Source organism: Glossina fuscipes, unplaced genomic scaffold (genome assembly GCF_014805625.2).
Source record: "Glossina fuscipes isolate IAEA_lab_2018 unplaced genomic scaffold, Yale_Gfus_2 3, whole genome shotgun sequence".
Lineage (NCBI taxonomy): Eukaryota > Metazoa > Arthropoda > Insecta > Diptera > Glossinidae > Glossina > Glossina fuscipes.
The window spans coordinates 5,861,948-5,882,440 of NW_023998417.1; the positions used below are offsets into that span (position 1 = coordinate 5,861,948).

General features: G+C 31.1%; 1 protein-coding gene and 1 long non-coding RNA gene across 3 annotated transcripts in view; one reads left to right on the plus strand and one right to left on the minus strand.

Moving 5' to 3' along the window:
- LOC119635086 (bromodomain-containing protein DDB_G0280777) overlaps nucleotides 1–20,493 on the plus strand; it is a 58,965-nt gene that overhangs the window by 18,931 nt on the left and 19,541 nt on the right. For both annotated transcript variants that reach the window (XM_038029654.1, XM_038029653.1), the window contains exon 3: nucleotides 18,128–18,629. In XM_038029654.1, coding sequence (XP_037885582.1) covers nucleotides 18,128–18,629 — 502 coding nt within the window. The remainder of the gene's footprint in view (nucleotides 1–18,127; nucleotides 18,630–20,493) is intronic.
- Nucleotides 5,482–7,253, minus strand: LOC119635087. The gene is made up of 2 exons (XR_005247016.1): nucleotides 6,602–7,253; nucleotides 5,482–6,458 (listed from the first exon to the last, which is right to left on the minus strand). It is a non-coding gene; the product is annotated as an uncharacterized LOC119635087 (long non-coding RNA).

Sequence of the window (20,493 nt, forward strand, 5' to 3'; positions counted from 1 at the left end):
ATTACTCAACCGTATCCCATATAAGGACTTACTTTGATTAATCGTTATATGAACAACTGTATTAAACGTTGTTGCGGGGTAAGGTAGGACACGTTCCCAATTTAATATTTTTATTTATTTTAAACTTAATATGTAGAGATTTAATAACAGTTATATGTATATTTGTATTCAGCTTCCCATAATTTAACGCTTTAGTATAATAGAATAAATAATAAATTTGAACTATATATAATTCCGGGGCGGACATACGGATGAGTGCACATTAATTGTTATTTTATTATGCATTAAAAATTCACTATTTTTATTGCCCATGTCGACATAAATAACAACTCTTGAGCGTACGTATATCTACTACAAATATGTCTACGTATTTCGAGATCAATTTGAAGTATAATCCAATTTAGTTTTTTTTTTTTTTTTTTTTTTGAATACATATGACCTAAGAGTGCATGTTGTTTGTATGTCAAAATTAATGTATGTATATATACAGATATATCCCGTTTGTTTATATAGATTACATATGATGATGAATACATATATGCATATATATATATATATATACACATATAGATATATATATATACATATATGTGGTATGGTTTTATTAACCAGTTATTGTTGAAGTTTATTTTGCGCATTTCTTTCATAATGTATCAGTGCTTATAAATAAAAGCAATAAAACGATTACTGGTACTGAACTGCTATGTATGTGCAGGCTGAAAACAAAGCAAAAATAAAAGGAAAAAAAAAATAAAAAAAAAAAGTATAAAATATGATTGAGATTGATTGAAGCAATGAAAAATGATTTCAAATGTGAAATGCAGATTGCAGTAGCAATAAATAATGGACGATTTTCCTTTTTTAAGAGAGAGACAGAGAGAGAGAGAGAGAGAGACAGAGAGAGAGAGAGAGAGAGACAGAGATTTGCTTTTTATTTCCAAAGCTGCTATTAGAAACGCTTAGGTCCCGTAATAGAAAGCGGAAATTGATTGAAGTAATTATAACTTTTTGAACTTGTAGCTAATTATGATGTATAAAGAAAAATCTACGGTTTTCGCACATACACATACACATATGCTTGCATCGATTGCCGCAAGGTATAACTGTACAACATTTCAAACCCAACAATGTCAGTATACAATAAATTCATCGAATTTTTATCCTCAGGGACTCTTCTAAGTATATATAATTTGAATCGATTTGGTCATATCTGATGGATATTTGTTCTACGAACGCGTTTATCAAACGTAAAAAAATTGAAACAGAGAGAAAGTAAAAAAAAAGGCCTTTTTACATATAAAGTATATGTAAAAGCACGAAAGAAAAATTAAATATTTGTTTAATTAATCTAACCAGGCAAAGCAGACCTCAACTAACCCTATTTTGACAAACTGCTTGAAATCTGTTCAAAGTTATTCTTCGTTTTTCTCCAAGAAGCTATGCCCTTTAGAGAGAGATACCCAGGCACAATGATGCCAGACAGTGAGCGCAGCGATGAGGGGAAGACAGAGAAACGAAATAATGGTAATCTGGAAGTCAGTCTGCTTAACCGCTAAGTTTGTCGTTAGCCCGTCTGAGCATTCACCCTAGCTACGACCATACAGCAATCGTAATTAAAGTGTGGTCTATCGGACGGAGGGTTGCAATAATTTGGCAGTCGCGCTTCTTGATTTATTGCCTATGCGGTATATTTGGTTCTTTTCCGTTGTACTCATTGGCCGGGAAATTCGGGGATTTGTCAAGCGTTTTCTTCGCATGGAAATGCTGATCCTAGGAGGTTTCGTGAAGCAAGACATTATTGAAAAAACCTAACCCCTTACATGGGTCTTTCTTAGGGTTACTTTGTCAAGAACATAAAGTTCAAAACAATGAACAAACAATGCTGAAAAATGGAGCCCTTATGTATGCTGCTCCGTTGCCATATGATCTTAAAGCTTGAACGCGAAGGCATATTACCGCATGTTACGTGGACATTGACGTTGCTACGACAATTTAGTTATTTTAGATTAAGTTGAGCGCTTAATTCACTTGATATCCCTCTTGCATGGCCTCACCCCAGACCTGAAGAATCGAAGTTGATGACTTGTGAAAAGCTTACAACGCCCGTGATGAACAGTTTAATAAATTTGTTGATATATTTTTACTATATTGATTCGAGACGAGATCCCTGCTTGTTATACCTTCTTGAAGAAACATATATTATTTCCTTATCATATGGAAATTTGCGCATTCAAAAGCAAAAAAAACGTCAAGAAAAAAAGTTTTTAATCAATTCGATCTATGCCGTATGTAATTTCTTTTTTCTTTTTTTTTTTTTGATTTTATAAAATCAAAACTTATGGAAAACTTGAAACTTTTAACAATAAAAACTAAGATATAATTATTAATTTCAACTATCATTAACATTCCATTAGATGGCGATAAACAATGCATGTATTGGCCAATAACCTTGAACGGTTTCTGTGACAAGCTAATTCCATTGCATTAGTTTAAATGGATTGTGGATATATAGTGTAATATGAATAAACTGGCATCTACAGCATAAAACTTGTTTTTATTTTATACTTATTGTATTTTAATTTGTGTGGTCAAACTGCACACACTTATGTGCACAAAAAAAAAAAAAAAAAACAATTCGTTTGCCTTGCATGCAAATAGTGGTATTTGACGTTTTTATTATGTTTTTATTCATTATTGTACCTTAAGTTTCAAGGTAAATTAATGTGTTTTTTTTTTAATCTTTTTTTTTTTTTTTTTTTGTATTTATTTCTGTATCAAGTCCAACAATTTATTTGTTAGTAAATTGTTTTCACAGTAAAGCATAAAGAATTTTTTTATACGCTTTTATTAATATATGAAAAGTGGATTATTTGTCTCTCGTCTAAATGTTAGAAAATGATTGTTTTTTTTTTTTTTTTTGTTTTTTTCTTTATATAAATAAATATAGTGATTGTTATTGAATAAAAACAAGTTTAAGAGGATTTTACCAAATGCGAAATGCATTATGCGCAAGCATTGCGATATGGAAAACACATTTCACTTCACAATAGTAATTAATGCTATATAATGTTTTTATCCACTGGTACTTACCTGTTGTCTATTACTTAAATGATTTAGAATGTAACTAACAAACAGTTGGATTCAAAATGAACCAAAGCGAACGTGTGGCGTTTGAAAAACTTTTAATATGCTTTCAAAATATTTTTTTCGTTCGCTTGCATATATAGCATCAGATCGGCAAATACAATTACAGACTTTGTATGCATCGATTAACTACCTATGGGAGTGAAAAACATACAATCACAAATATGCTATAAGTGATCTATTAAATGTTTTCGAGTGCTTGAAAGTGAGTATAATTTGCAATGATGAGTAAAATTTGTCTGTTGCGTGACAAATAAGAGATTTCTTGATCTCTTCAAAAATTACATGGGAAGTGAAAGATGGCATCGCATGCAGTCAGAGCTGACCACACATGAGGAGTATCAAACTGAGCAACATGAACTAAGATTGCTGTTCCTTGACCATATCCATCGTTTTCGAAGAAGGGTTAACTTATTTTTTAAAAATTGAACCTTTGTGTGTAATTCGATTAGTCTAGAAAGACTGATAGAGTCGAGTCAAAATCAAATTTTTCGGGTTTTTCCAATCCATTCTCTGCGATCTTTCGGCTAACTATTTGCGAGTCCCTTTTATAAACTCATTCGCCGACAAATTGAAAACACACGATTAAATTCGTTACAGCAACGATACAAGTCGGTTTTCTATAAGTCATTTAAACTAAGTTAATATATACATGTCTAAATGGGTTAATTCTCGCAGAGAAATGATGTCAAAAATTTTCGCCCGAATATTGAGACAAGTTAATAACATTTTTATTAATTTAATCGAATGGAAAGCAACAATGTCTTTGTGATGTTAGATCATTTTCACAGTTTTTCAATTTTATGCAGAATATAGTCAGACTATAACCAATAACGTTAGTGAGTTAACATCATAATAAATTCGAATTGGTCCTCATAAAATAATTGACTGCAAATAAAAATGCAGTTTGAGAAATTTGATAACAAGAACTTATGCATTGAAAGCCTTAAAGTTGTAGGAGAAAGTTAACTAAGCGATGGCTTTGTTGTTAGTGAGTAGCGCTATGTTTCAACTATACAAAGCAATTGGAATTGTTGCAATGAAAATTGTTATAGTTAAGAGTTAATTCAAAATTCAGCAGTTTTCTAAACTTGTAGTTTCAAGCTCTTGAATGTTACAAAAAAAAAAAAAACAACATATAAAAGAATAGTAACACAAGTAATAAAATTACATTCGGCTATTAGTGCATCTGCCTTACACCTCTTGCCTGCTCAACGCTTTAAAAAAGCTAACAAAAAACAAAAGCAAATTAATTTTCGATATTGATTTATAATACTGATTGGGCGTGGCTGATTTTTTCCAAATTTGTTTTTGGAAACAAAAAGTTACAAATAATTATTTTTGGTCTGTTGCAATGAGCAAAAAAAAAAAGATATTTTCACTTTATATTAAAATAAAGGCGTGTCAATTGCCCTTTCGAATCCATCTTCATCAGCTGCCAATATCAAACTCGAACTTCATATATTCATTTTTATGATCGGAAGACTGTTTACATTACACAGACGGAGAGACCGATGTGCTTAAATCGATTCGGAATATTAATACAGATGTGTAATATGTATGCATTTTGTAGGGTGTTTGAAGCTTCCTTATGGGCGCAATGGGTGGGTATGTCAATATGGGTATAAAAACCAATTAGTTTATAACATAGTCACTGTTCTATGTTAAGTTGTACTCTACTGCTTACTTTCCAATTAATTGTTTGTCGACTATAGCTAATGACTTAGTTCCTGGTCTAATAAGCTGTATGGATAATTCCTAGAAATTTTTTCAACATCTTTAGAATTTTCAAAATATTAATCTTTAGTTTTACTTCAGCAAAGGGTTTATTAGACGCATATACCGAAAGCGCGCCCACCGTTCATGATCGCTGTAATACTTTAATTTTAATTTTATGTTTATCTTTATGTGCTTGAAACGTATTGTTTATTTTTGTATTTCTTTTTTAACTTTTATATTTATTCTAAATTTATTTACATCTCAATATTATTTTTATTATACTGTGCACATATAACTAGTAAACTAGATCACTATATACCAATCTATACATAAATAGCAAGTTAACTGCTACGAAATTGTTGTTATTGTTTTTGTTGTTGTTGTTTTTTTGTTGCTATTGCAGTTATTGCAAAATGTATAGCAGCATATGCAACCATTGCCACAATAATTTTTAACAAACAATAGCAACAACAAAACAACTTTAGAAATAAAATAAATAAATAAATAAATAAATAAAACTAAAACTAAAACCGAAACTAGTGGCTTGGAGCAGCTTACACATGCTTACAAGTTAACCAACGTATTGACTGTAGACTGGTTATTAAATATTTGCCAAGATTTTTTTTTTTTTTTAATGTTTTCTGTTTTTAGTGCTATTGCCAACCATCCTTTTCCCTCGTCCCCCAGTTAGCATAATTTTTTTGTTTTTTTATGTGCTCTCCTCACCTAACATAATAGGTATTTGAGCTCTTTGCTCTTCTATATTGTATTGTACTTTCAAAAATTTAGTTTTATATAAAATTCAGCAGCAATTATGTTCATTCAGTTCTCACTCAAACTTTAATGATTAATGAAAGAAAAGAAAAAAAAAAAACAAAAGAAAAAATTATGTTCATTTTAAAGTGAAGCTTAGATAGACATCACTTTAGGCATATGAATAAAAATTGTATAACTTTTTGCATTTTTTCGCATTGGCAATTAGCCGATTAGCATTTTGTTTCATTGCATACCGATTTTTTAAACGGTTTTTATATTTATTGCTACTAGATTTTTTTATTTTTTATTTTTTTTTTTTTTGGATTAAATTGCACAATTAGTAAAACTGGAAATTTCTATACAAAAAAAAAAATGCACCAGGATTGAGATGACGAGATCATGATTGTTTGTCATATAATCACTAAACGATAGCTTACGAATCTAAAATGATATTCGTTACGTCTAAAGACAATGACGCAATGAAAATAGAGAGTGTGATCCCCTACCCAAAAAAAAAACAAAAAAGATAAAGGCAATAAAGCAGATTGGGCTAATAATAACCGAAGAACCAATGATTCTCCAATAAATATAGTAATCGAGATAAAAGTCCATAGCATTGGTGCTATAGATACAAAGAAACCTTTTTAGAAACAGGTAAAGAATAGCAAGAAATTAGCTATTATTGTGTTGAGGGGTCAAACTATAGATAGACTTTACTAGAACATGGTGGTTTAGTATGACGGATACATTCTTATCTCGGCTCTACCAGAGCTTCCATGAGGATATCTTTCCATCTATCATATATTTTCGTATTGTAAAACGGACTAAAAAGGCCGTACCTTTCTTAATTTTTATTAGATGAAAGAAAATGTATCTCGGCTCTATCAGAGCTTCCATGTTTAGAGCCCTTGGGATTTTCTTGCGGGTATCTTTCCATCTATCATATATTTTCGTATTGTAAAACAGACTAAAAAGGCCGTACCTTTCTTTAATTTTTATTAGATGAAAGAAAATCTATTAGAAGCGTAATATTCAAGGAAGTTAATAAGCATACATTTTTAGGTAATTGGAAAAGAAAAAAAAAAACGATTTTTAAAAAACATAAAAAAAATTGCAACGCTCTAGAGTCACTCTTTCACCATGCAATCCTAACTCCACTTGAAGACTTGTCTGCAAAACGATACGACTTGCAGTGTAGAGTAATTGGTACAAAATTGAATTAAAAAAAAAAAAAAAAATACGAAAAAAGATTGACAAGTTTTTGAACGAGAACATTTCATTTTCGGGCAAAAAGGTCCAAACGTATGTATAGGTATAGCTGCGCTTCATTTGTTAGCTTCTGCTTATCTATAGAATATCATAGATATCGTGAATGTCACACAACTAAAGATGAAACGAACGATACTCTCTCTCTCTCTTATTAATTTCTTTACTTTCTTTATGCCTTTCATCTAATATACTTAAGGAAATCATGTAGTATTCGATTCGATGTGTAAAGTGAATGGTAGAAAAAAACCTTTTTCCAATCTAAAGTAACAATAGTGAGTTTAAAAACATCAATTAAGAGATCATTTGAGACAAGTTAACAAAAATTTTCGCTATTGTTCCCAAGTTTATTTTGCTTCTTTTTTTTTTTTTTTTTTTGGTAATTTAAACTTTTTTTTTATATATATATTTTATATTAAGACAACATTAAATGCACAAATTTGAAATTGTAATGCTTAAGGCAAAAGAGACAATCGGTAATTTTCGTTAATTGCGAACATCATCAACTTATCGATTTCCTTTTCTTGTAATTTTGTTAACTTAACAGTTAATTGAATTGAAAGAAAAGTTTTTCTTCTTCTTCTTCTTCTTAAATAATACACAATCGTCCAGGGTTAAGCAGTACACTGAGCATTACTAATAACGTAAGCGCTTACAATCTTTTTCTTGTTTTTTTTTTTTGTTTTTAACTCAAATATTTAAAGATTAACTGAATGAATACACATTTGCTTTTATCTCAAGTGCTTAACTTAGATTTTTAATCTCTAATGACAGAACTTAAGTAGGTTTACTTTTTTTTTTTTTTTGTAGTAATAGCTTTTATTATATTTTCTCCTACGTGTTGTTGTTTATTGTACATTGTTTATTACGGTGATCCAAAGTAATACTTAATTTTTATTTTCCTTTGGTTTGCAAAGTTTGATATCTACTTGATTAACGTTTTAATGATGCATTCGATTGAAAATCTTAAAATTAAATTTTATACGATTTGTTAGTGCCTTATAAGTAACTGTCTAATTAGCCTTAGGGATATCGCCTATATGTGTAGCCAGTCAGAAAGAAGGGATGAAAAAGAGAAAGAGATAGTGAGTGGCCACAGTTTAGTGAATGTTTGCCCAAATCGCCAATGGCTATATTTTTACCTATCGAAATACCAAAAAGCGTAAGGGTTTTGAATGATTTTTAAACAGAACCTACTTTCAAACGAAATATGCCAAGTTTTGATGACATTTCAACCATTAGTTTACAAATTACAGTTGTTTTAGCGAAGCTAGTTTCGTTTTTTGTGAAGCAACGAAAAAATTCGAAAGTCGTGTTGAAGTTTCCTATATTTGTACCTTACATTTGTATTGCATATACCACCTACACTGCATCTTTTTTTATGTAAACCAATTACCGAATATTTTGACAACTTTTTTGGGAAGAAGAAGTAAAGGTAGTAGAATATATAACATATGAGGAGATTATTAAGCGTGCGTTAAAGCATTAAGGGGGCTTTGCGACACCCGGCATAACTTGTTCAAAAAAAGACATTTAATCTGGAGCCTTATGTCTAGAGAAGTAGATAGATGTATAGCCGAAACCATAACAAATTTAAAAAGACTTGATTCCAAACTGTTTATTTAGCATTGGAGGAACGTTGAAAGCTTCAGAATCGCTCTCAGCTTCATAGCTATACTAACACATTTTTTTTGGAAATTAGCGTTAGCGGATTAGAGGAGATAACAGTCGAAGGCAAGACATTGAACGCTGCAATTCATTTAGTATTCTTGTCGTAGCGCTTGACAGATACCTCAACAGTTTCAAGGAACAAATTATTTGCGAGTAACGAATTTTTTCCCAAGTATTCTAGAATATCCAAAGCATCTATTAAGGAAAAAACAAAAAAAAAAAAACCGTCTCGTTATCTGAATTGCAAAACTAACTTGACGGAAGTAAGTAAGCTTTCAGCTTGGAGGCTGCGATAGACAAACGTGATTTACTTGCCTTCATTCTCGACACTAATAACTTGAATTCAATATCTCTTAGCATTACTTACATTCAGTGAATCCAATATAACATCTATGACGGATATGAAAGCAGCCCAGATAGGGTCGAAACAGACGTGCTGAAGCAGTCGTAATTTATAAGTAAATTAGAATGTTGGACATTCGTTGTAAAATGTTCACTTGTTTTTTTTAAGTTTTTTTTCTCGTATTATAATTACAACAATTTGTGGACGTAATTGTAATTAAAGCAATAATGTGTTACTTTGGCCTTAAGAAAACATCTTTTCAAATTTAACTGTTTTTGTTCTTTTTTTTGCTTAAAGAGCAGCCAAAAGTAAAGTAAAACAGGTAAATGAATGCTAATAGAGGTAAAAAAAAAAAAACAAAAAACAAAAAATGACAGCATCGTTAATAAAAGGTTGAGTAAGTAGTAAAAGCAATTTTATGTATGTATATCCAGCAGAGAAGCAATAATTGCTAAGAATTTTCATAAAACTAAGGGGAAGGGATCTATCTCATGGGTGGGGTAAGAGAGAAAAATCTTAAAAAATAATAATTACAATTTTGCATTTATTTATATAAAGAAGTAGATGAATTTTTTAATATAGACATTGACATGAATGGTTAGAGGGTGAAAATTGCTTAAAACTCAATCAAGTTATTGCAAAAGTAATAAAGACATAATTTAGAAAGAAAACCTTTCATATACAGATAGTTTAGTAAATTTTTTATTTAACAAATATATTTTTATTTTTACATACATACGTACATTTACATACATTTATGTAATAATAAATTTGAAAGCATAAATGCATATAAAACAAGTTTATCTAGCAATTCTTCCTTATAGTAAAATAAATATAAAAAAGCTCGCACACATAGACACACACACACATACATATATACATACTTCTACCACCGGTGATTATAGTTTCAATTGAATGTAAATGCTGACCATGGAAAATTACACATTTTTGGTGTATAAAGCTACAAACACAGGCGACTACATATATTTAAAACAAAAAAAAAATCTGCTTACCACACCGGAAGTAAGGCTAAACAAAAATATTGATCAGCGTACATATAATACGTTGATCAATAATTCCCAGGACAAAGTAAGGACAAAAACTTTTCGGCAAAATATGACTTTAGCGCGTTTCTGCAAAGTGACGATGACCTGTTAATAGATCGTCAAAGTAAGCTTGAGTTCCCCCAACGACCAAAAATTGTTTGATTTAAATTTCTTCTTCCTTTGGAAATTGTTTTCAGATTTGCAAATAGACAGCAGTCGCTAAGGGGGTTAGGTCTGGAGGAGACAGTAACTCGAACCTCAATTCATGCGCAGTAAAGTCTGTACACAGTTTGATAACAGCTTTCTCGTACCCCAATCTTCGTGGCCTTACTTCCCATGGACTCTTGATGTCTTTAGGATATCAGCTTTCTCCTGAGAACTTATCTTTCTTGTTTTTTTTTTTTTGGTTTTTAGGATTTCTGTTGAAATTTTTTAGGGTATCTACCACGTTCAGCATCATCCATGTCCGTATGATCTCATTTCCGATCAGTAAACTGTAAACAAGTTGTTCTTTTCGACAGAGAAGAAGTGATTTAATACTTTTCAAGCCAATGCTAAGTTTGAACGATAATTCTTTTCCCATAAGAGATCTGGAAAAGTTGATTAGACCACGAAATTCAGATTTTTTTCATTCCGTTGAATATAACAAAGCTAATGTTATTAAAATCGCTATAAGTTGTAAAAAAACGATCGAAATGAATAATGATAGTTAGGGACGTCATATATGTGTCGCCTTTGTGTACCGGAAATTATTGACCTACGTACTATGTGCACATTACATAAATTTTTAAAAATCACTTTATTTCCAATCTTTTTCATGGCTTGACAATGCCTTCAATTGGATTATAAATAGAAAAAAAAAAAAAAAAAAAATCCAAAAAGGAAAAGCTTTTGTATATAAACATAACAACAAAAACTAATTTATTCAAGGAAACTGAACTAAATTTTTTGAAAAATGCTCATGCAGGAGAAAACTTTTAATTATCAAACTTTATAAAACGCATTAGACTAACACTCAGCCAGACATTATGATATAATTTTAAATTCCATTTAAATTTGATTCATTTTTTTTAGTTATTTTTTTTTTTTTTTAACAATAACTTTCAACCTTCAGACGAATAATCACTATTAATAGAATCGAATTACGCTTATCCTATATGCTTGAAAGATCCTCGAGCGCCTTGAAGTTCCTTAATACATTTTTGTAAATGTAGCTTAAGAGGTTTTAAGACCATTTGCACCTGGATGGGGCGCAATGTTTGAAGCGTATCCACTTACAGAAGCAGAATTTGAACCGATTCTTGAACAGGTTGAATCAGGGAGCGTGTTAAGCTATACATGTCCATTCTTCTTTCTTAATGTAATGTTTATGACCTCAAAGTATTATTTTGTCTGAACTGCTTCGCAGTGTCACTGGCGGGCTAAGGAAAGAAAATGATTGTTGCCTTTTCCGTAAGAGCTTTAGCGTAGCGTAAGAGTCTCTACTTTAGCTGCGTTTATGCGCCAATCTTATGCTATCAACCGCCTGAGTTTGCCGTCTTGATAATTGCGTTTCTTACCTACTAGGCTAAATGGAACGCTGATCCAATGAGAGTTTGCTGATGAGAAGTGCTTTAACATTATTTGTTTTTTCGGAAGTCTTAGCAAATATTTCTACAAATTTTAAGGTCAAGATAAGCTACTTATTCGAAGTTACAACTGAGCGATTATAATGGACTTATATGTAGATCGATCCCATGACAAATACTAGTAGTTTCACTCAGAAATTCTCTTAGCTGTCAACACAATGATTTATTAGGATTTCATCTCTATGCTTACTAAGTATGTTACTGTAATAAATTGAGTGTGAATACATTCCATCTTTCTTCATATCCTACTTTTATTGAGAAGTTTTTTTTTGAGTTCATTTCTTAGCACTGAACGCTACATTATGCCTTTGATTTCGTCGGCAATTAATTCTAATGAGTCTTCATATTGGAACTTCTTTCAATTTGCTATGGAATGATATATATATATATATATATATTCTTTCAATTCATTAAAGTTTTCACTTAAAAGAAATTTCAATTTCCTTAAAAGCATTCATAACTTTCGCTTTTTACTTGTAAATAAAAACGTATTGTGTGATGCGTTCGCTGTCCAATTCAAAAGCTAAACGCATACAATTTCTAAATGTACGTTCGCTCATCAATTATGCAAAGCGACAAGGCGATCGTTGTTAGAGTTAGTTCGTTCTTTCTAATATATTCATTTTATAGAAAAAAAGAAATTTCCCTTTTGCGTTTATATTATTATGATTATACTTTAACTGACTGGCACTGCAGTGCCACAAAGGCGACAAACAATTTCCGCACACACACAAAATAAATCAATAAATAAATATTAAACAGAAAGTTTAGATAAATTTTATGTTAATTTCGATAAATGAAAATCGAAATTGATGAATGAAAAGAAAGAAGAAAATGAAGAAAGAATACAAAACTATCAGTAAAATAAATAAATGCTTTTTGAATATAATTTGCAAACTTATCTGTTGTCCATGTGAATAATTAAATGTTTATTTATCATATAAAGATTATATATTTACTTCTATTTACGTAATGAGTTGTGTGTGTGTGTGTGTGTGTGTGTATGTGTGTGTGTGTGTATGTTGATAGAAATTTATTATCTTAATTTATAGATTTTTATAACGACCTTCATATAATAATTTACATATATGCATACATTCTAACCGCATAACTATACTTATATAAACAATCCGTAAAGAATTCTAATCACCATAAGGTATAAAATCTTTGAAAATATAAGATAGTTATTAAGTTATTTGTTAACTTTGTGCATAAACTATCTAAAATTCAAGGCGGACTTAGTATAACTACTACTATTATTTATAATGCAACAAGTTCATAAATTATAAATATTAAGAAGAGCTTGGTTGTGAAATTGAACAAAGTTTGCAATTAATTTCAAAGAATTTATTACCACGCGATTAAACGTCGTTTAAGAGTATTTCATATATGAATCTAGGTCTTAAGCACTTCAGAATGTAGATATCAACAATAATAGTTTTTTTTTATACGTATTCCGGTAAAAAGGGAAGAATTTTTTTTATAACATGGACGATGCCGTCACTTGTACACTTGACATTTTAATAAGTTTTAAGGCACACCCATCACCAACCATAGAAATAGAAATTTGAATGAACGACATTTATTGCTTTAATGCGATTAAAGATCTGCGCATATTTGAAATAGATGTCGTGGTATAGAAGGCAAAAAAAGTAAATTGAAAATTTCTGCTTTGACATGCAGCGTGTAGTAGTCTTCGGGTTACTCTCACATTCTTGGCTTGTATAGTCATAATCTCGAAAAATATTCATTAGGTTTTGCGTACTAAAAATCTAAAAGAAACACTAGGGCGCATTGTCTTCGATTTGGGTAAAAAGAACGTGCAATACCGTTTATATACAATGGGCAGAACTACCTGCTCGATTTAGGAGGATTTTTCCTAAATGAGAAGGTTACATTCCGAGGTCTGCCATTGAAATCTTTCTAGCTTCATATAAGGTGAAGTAAGTTTATGATAGAATGACCTAATGGAAACGGTTCTTGAAAGATAAGAAAGGCGATAAAGCGTTTTTACATTATTCTGAACAGGTTTTATTACATATAATAGAGAAATATCTCTTCGACTAACATACTAGAAACGGAAGCGTGTTTTGCAAAAATGCTGACAAGTGTAGATTTTTTGACTTTTAGATCTTAGTAGGAACAGAATGCAGGCTATAAAACAAAGCAGACACAAGAGATTTCAAAACTTCTTTTCAAATAACATCAGAAATAATATTCGACTTCAGTTAATTAGTTACTTTCGAAACATATATAAACCTGAGTCAGGGTTTCAATACTCAATTGTCTTAAAAGCGATTTTAGAAATTCAAAGGTTTTGTTAGAGCAAAGTCTGCTTTAGGCGTAACATGATAGCGGTTAGAAAGGAGTGAAGAGAAAGAGATAAGCAGTGGTGGTAAGTCTGGAAGACGTGTGTTCGTTCCTTGAAACTTATGAATTTATAGACCGAGCACACGTCGTGCCTACGAACACATCCTAATCGTAATTAAAGTACAACACTCTGAACTGAGGATTGAACTATGGATATATCAACTTGATAGTCCCACTCTGTATCCACTAACCAGGTACCTAAAGGATATTCTTACACAAGGGTCGTCGTTTCGTTCCGCCGGCTTTACCGACATGGAAAGTGCAAGCGTCATCTGAGAATAGTCAATGAAAGTGGTATGATCTTCATATACCGTCAATTGTACTCAACTTCCCATCAATAGTGTGAGTGGTTTAGTCGGTACTTTGTAATCGAAATTGTTTTTATTTGAGAACCAAATGAGTGACGAGATTAATCAAAATATTATCCCTTGCTGGCGACTACTTTTTGCCAACACTCAGGCAAAAACAAAATCAATAAATATTCAAAATGCATAGTTACGTCATTCAATTTATTTATTCATTTTAAATTTAAAAAAATCATTCACTTGATTCACTTAAATGTTTTATAATCAAACTGGAATTGACAACCTTCGGGTAACATACAGCAAACTGGCGGTTCGATAGCTCTTATGTATCATAAACATAAATGAAACAGTGACATCAATTACTAAAATACGCTATTACTTTCACAACGTGCCAATGATGTGGGTGCAGGTTGCAAGCCTCTAACGTGAACGCGTATATATTTTCATTTTTACATTACGAAAGAATAGAATTTATATTCGAATTATGTTATGCTCTCCCGCTTAGAATTTTTTTTTTAATTAAGACAACAAGGAAGATAGATACAAGGAAGTCTATGCTTTCTCTCTTAATATAAAAATAATAATAATAAGAATAATAAACGACTTGATTTGCTGTGCATGTAGACAATATAATTGAGAAATATTTTGTTGATTTTTTTAAAAAAGTATGCAATTCAAGCCCTCTGCTGACAGTAGACTAATAATGTAATATGCTTAATACAAATATAGCCCATATTTATGTTCATGACGTATAAATATGTCAAAAACATATTAACCGAAACGTGAATTTCTCATAATTTTTTGTGCGCCCAAGAGAAATATTACAAAAACAATGAAAAAAAAAAAAAAGAAAAACAGAAAATATTCTCTAAATATATCCCTTATAGAAAAAGAAACCGGGTGAGTTATTTTCGTTTAGTAAAAAAAAAAAAGAAGAAACATAAACAAAAAAAAAAAATTATATTCGGTTTATGTCGATTCGCTGTGATACTTCAATGCTTACTTGTATTTTAATAAATGAATTTTTTAAACTAAAGATAATACATTTTCTCGGAAGAATATACACAACGAATATAATATACCCATGACTATGTAGATTGATGTTTGCATAATGTACTGAAAGTAATATATTTGGGTTAAGAAGTGCTACCCGATTTCTTGCAATAATAGAAGATAGGGGGTTATTATGCTGATAATGTATCAAAAGAGAAGTTTCGAATATTCAGGTCTTTACTGTACAAATGTAGGTTTTTCTTTTTTTAATGATTGATTTAAGTGACGTTTCATATTAAAGAGATAAGAGTAGAAAAAAAAAAATCTTTATAATCAATATTTGTGCTCTACGGACCATTTTCGTATACGTTGAACATTAAAAGGAGGCAAAAAATGGGTAAAGAACAAATGCTAATTGGCATCATCTTAGCATCATCAGCAAGAACTTCCTCCGGTAAATGCATCTATGCGAAATAAATTAGTACCGCTTGTAGGGTGTTTAAAGGAAAGCAGTATTTTTCTATCAAAATAGAAGTGTCCAACATTGTTAGTTTTACCATTAGGTTTTCTAGAGCGAATGTCATTACACGAAAGATTACTATGGCCTAGAATGACAGACATATCAAGAAGATACGGAATTCAAGATATATAATATAATTTATATTCGAGCAACTTTTATGCATGATTATGACAATTCTTGAATTGAAAAAGTTTAAACACCCTGTTTATACGTAATAGCAAACCAAAAAAAAAGATCCACTTTTGAATTTGGCACGTGAGTAGTAGTAGTAGTAGTCTCAGTTCATTGTTAAGCATTTCAAAATGTAGAAGTCACCGCGTGTATATTACGTTCTAGTTGCTTAATACGTATATATAAATGAGTAAAGAAATAATTCGGAACAAAGTGTTGATATACCGGGAAATGCGTTAACTTGAAATTTAAGTTTCATATAAAGTTTTCCGTCTGCCTTTCTGTCAGTCATTAATGTCAGTGCAATAAGCTTTACTGAAATATGAGCAAAACTATATGGAACTTTTCATAGAGAACTAACTAATAGCAATTGTATGTATATATGTATGTATGTATGGATTTACTCGCAAATCTATAATAATTCAATCACTCATCTGTTAAATAAAGTCATAAATTGCAATAAAAGAAAATGCAAAAAAAAAAAGAGAATTGCATTTTTTTTTTTTATTATTTTTTACTTTGTTTTTTTTTTTTTTTTTTATTTTCTTTTTGTTTAAATTTGTGGTTATAAAATAATCTAAAATTTATGGTTATTGCTTGTTTATCTTGTTTTTCTTCACTCAGCAAACATTAGTTTATATTGGAAGACCGTAAAGTTATGAACGACATTTAACATTACCACAACAATCATTCTTAGTTTGTATTGTGCAGATGTATGCAGTTATTTGGTTTTCCTCTAGAGGTTGTTGTCATACTTACATGCAGCCATTGAGAGTTTAGCTTTAGTTTGTAACGACAAAACTCGATCGATCGTTTGTGACCCAGAATCGTTGAAAGAAATAAAGCCAAACATGACTGTATTGATTACAATTTGTGTATCACAATATTTCCTCTCTTGCCTTCAAGCAGCTGCTCCGCATAAGGCATTTGTGTTTGGATAGATGAAACAATAGAATAAATTATGTTGCCAGAAATATGTTAGCTCTGTCTGTGTGTGTGTGTGTGTGTATGTGTTACGATCTAAATGATGTAATAGTTAAACCATTATTTGAAATATCAATTTACTTTTTAAAGATGCTAATGGTTTTTATAGCTCAGGCTGATTGTCGCAATATTCTGCTCCACTCTTTAGTTACAAACAATAAAACAAAGCATTCTCTCACCTCTTGGTATTTTCTAATAGTTAAAGATTGTCAGAGGATTTTGAATTGAATTTGGGCTTTTATACGAAAATATAGTTAATACATTTGTATTTTCCTTGTCCGAAATTATGACATACATATACAATTTTAGTTGAACAATATTTATTTGACTATTAAATGGGCGACAGGCATTTTAATAGCATTGTAACGGGTCCACTTTTTTTATTTTGTAATAACTTGTGCAGTATGTTATTGTAATTGGGGGTTGTTTCGATCTTCCTATGATTCCGTAGAATTTTGAATGAAATCCTCTGAACGAATTCCGACTATTATTTATTACGAATTTTTATTGATACAATTAATTTCATAAAAACCTTAAGAATTATTCCTTAGGTGTTAATTTGTTCAATGTGTTGGCGAATAAGGGCCATAATGTCTCTTATCTTTTACGCAGAATATATATTAAATGCGAAACGCATAATTGGCCTTTTGAAGTTACCCACAGAAGAACCAATATTTGCGTATCGTCATAAGAATGTCAACACCATCCGCGAACACTATTAAAACTCCTGTCGATTGCAACGTTCGAATGTCTGTTGATAAAAGCGGGTATGGTTAGACAGTCCAGGCTAGAATTGCAACAATTTCCTGAGCGGATTTCTTTACACCGGAAAACTCACGATATCATGATGATTTTGTTAGATTGCGATTGTTTTTCGTCGTAATTGCATTAGTTGTTGCCAAGCAATAGTTTCGATAGGAGTAAAGCACGACACACCAAGCCTAGCCTACCCTCTCATGGCTTACTTTCGAGAGAAAATATTAATCCTTTATAAGAAATTAGATAGCTAAGGTTAGGCTAGCGATAGGGTTATGTGTACTACTCTCTTATCGAAACGCTATTTATTCTTGTTAATATTTTCGCTTTCGGACCATAAACACTTTAAGATTTTTTCTCGACATTCAACTTATCAGTTCGCCTTATGTATTGATTCCTTATATATGGATTTACTTATATATTTTGTTCTTTTTTTCTTTTTTTTCATTTTACAGAATCATGTCAATGAACGATCTGCCTCCGTTACCGAAAAGTTTAAGCGGTATAAATAAAATGCTTGGATCCGATTCAGGTCTAACCAGTGATTTGGATGCATTAGCAATGACGGCAACAATTAATTCAGCAAAATCGATTGATTTAATAGAAAATGTAAGAAATTATGATGATATGCTGCTATTGACGGATGAAAACCAAAAAGATAGTGATTTAAATAATGGCAACAACCAGAACGATAACAATAATAAAAATAAATTTAATGATACAAATAGTAACAACAACAACAACAATAATAATAATAATAAAAACAGCAGCAGTAAATTGAATAATAGTAACCAGAATAATGATAACAGTGATAAACTTGCCGCCACAACTCAAGTGATAACGAAAGCATTAAATGAAATTAATGGCAACAATATGACAACAACGATATCGGATGTGCCACCAGCGATACCCGGAAGTAAATTGGATAATCAAATTGCAACGTTGCGTAAAGAAATGGTAAGTTTGAAATATATATATATATGATTATTTATAATAACATAAACATACTTACACACACAGCATACACACACTCTATATGCTATGCAAAGCGATGAGAGTCACTTAGAAAGGAAGAGAGATCAAAAAATGTTAGAGAGAAAAACGATTTGTTTTTTTTTTTTTTTTGTTTGTATATAAATTCAACAATCACTTGAACTTTACCCAGTAATGTGTATAGATTTTGTTTAACACACACACACACACACACACATACACACATACACACATATATATACAAAAAGGAAAAAGAAAAATTAAAAAATCGAATCAGTGGGATTGTTGTTATTATGGCATACGCTCCGTTTATAGTCTTTCTTTCCTTTTTTTGTTGTTGTTTTTTTTTTTCTCTTTGTTTAAATGTTTATTTTTATGATTTTGACATTTTGATATTTTTGTTAACAACCACAACACCAGCAAAGAAACAAACAAACAAACAAATTGCTAGGCCACTGAATCGACAAGTCATTTATCTTTTCATGTTGAAAATGTCATTGCGGCGAAGAGACTGAGGGAGATATATAGAGAGCAGCAGCGAGAGTTCAGGGAGATGAAACTTACCATAAAATAAAAGTAAAAGTCGGCAGCTTTACAGGCAGCTGGAAGATCATACAATTTGTTCACTTAGTTCGCTTGTTTGTAAATACCAAAATTACAGATGAAGTTCAATTAATTTTCTCAAGACGCTTGTAACATGTACACAAAGGTGAACGTGATTAATGAAAGCATATAATGCAGAAAATCGAAAATATCCGTCGCCGTCCAACTCTTCCGTTTTTTTTCTTTCATGCGGATGCTATTTGTCCTGTCATCAGTCCGTTCTGAAGTGAACGTGTCATGCGCTCATGTATTCTTTGGTGACCGTTTGTCGTTTTCTTTATGGATACATTTACGTTTTCCGTCTGTTTTTGTGTTCTTCAGATATTGTATAACACATAGAATTTCACAAATTCAATACGAAAAGTTCCATAAGCTAACTGTAAGCAGCAAACATTGATTTGAAATTGTAGCATAAGCATTGTAAAGTCGCGCAAAAAATCGTACTCACGCTATTAAGGCAACCATAATATCCTTATGTCACTGTAAGATTTTCAATCGATTTGAAATTTGTCTTTCCGTCCGTCCCACTTTTCATCTTCTCTTCGCGGTGTTCATGCCTTTTGCCTTGTCGTACATCCCTCTACTTGGGCCTCTCTCTTTTGTCCTTCCGCACGTTCTTGTAAACCATAAACTAACCGTTAGCAGTAAAAATTAAGTTAAAAGATGGGATGAGTATTCTAAGATCAAGCAAAAAATCTCATTCACACTATAAACGCAGCTTTAATATCGTTATTCTCCTTCTGTATCCTATGTCGATCAATGTTAAGATTTTCAGCCGATTTGAAATTGTCTCCTCGTCTGTCCCATTTTCCTTCTGCTCGTCTCTCTCTCTCTCTCTCTTCATGCATTTCTTCGTTCAATTCTTTTGTCTACTCATCTATTTGTCTATTCGTGCAAAATCCTTCGTAATCCCCCCCACCTCCCCTCCATTAATATATCAAAGAATTTTATGTTTATCTTAGTGAATTTCACAGATCAAACTTGAAATTAAACTCGCCCTGAAACATTTGTTATTTAAAATATATATATAAAAAAAAAAAAAAAAAAAACTTAAACTGTTTGCAATAGTTCTCAAATGCTGGTTAAATGTATATTACGTGGAGCAAACAAGATTTGAAAATAATAGTTTAAATCGATCAACCAGCACAAAATTGAAAATTACAAGAAACAACTCGGCCTTCTCCAATCGCTTGCTTACCTCAGATGAAAGGCATTTACTGTACGA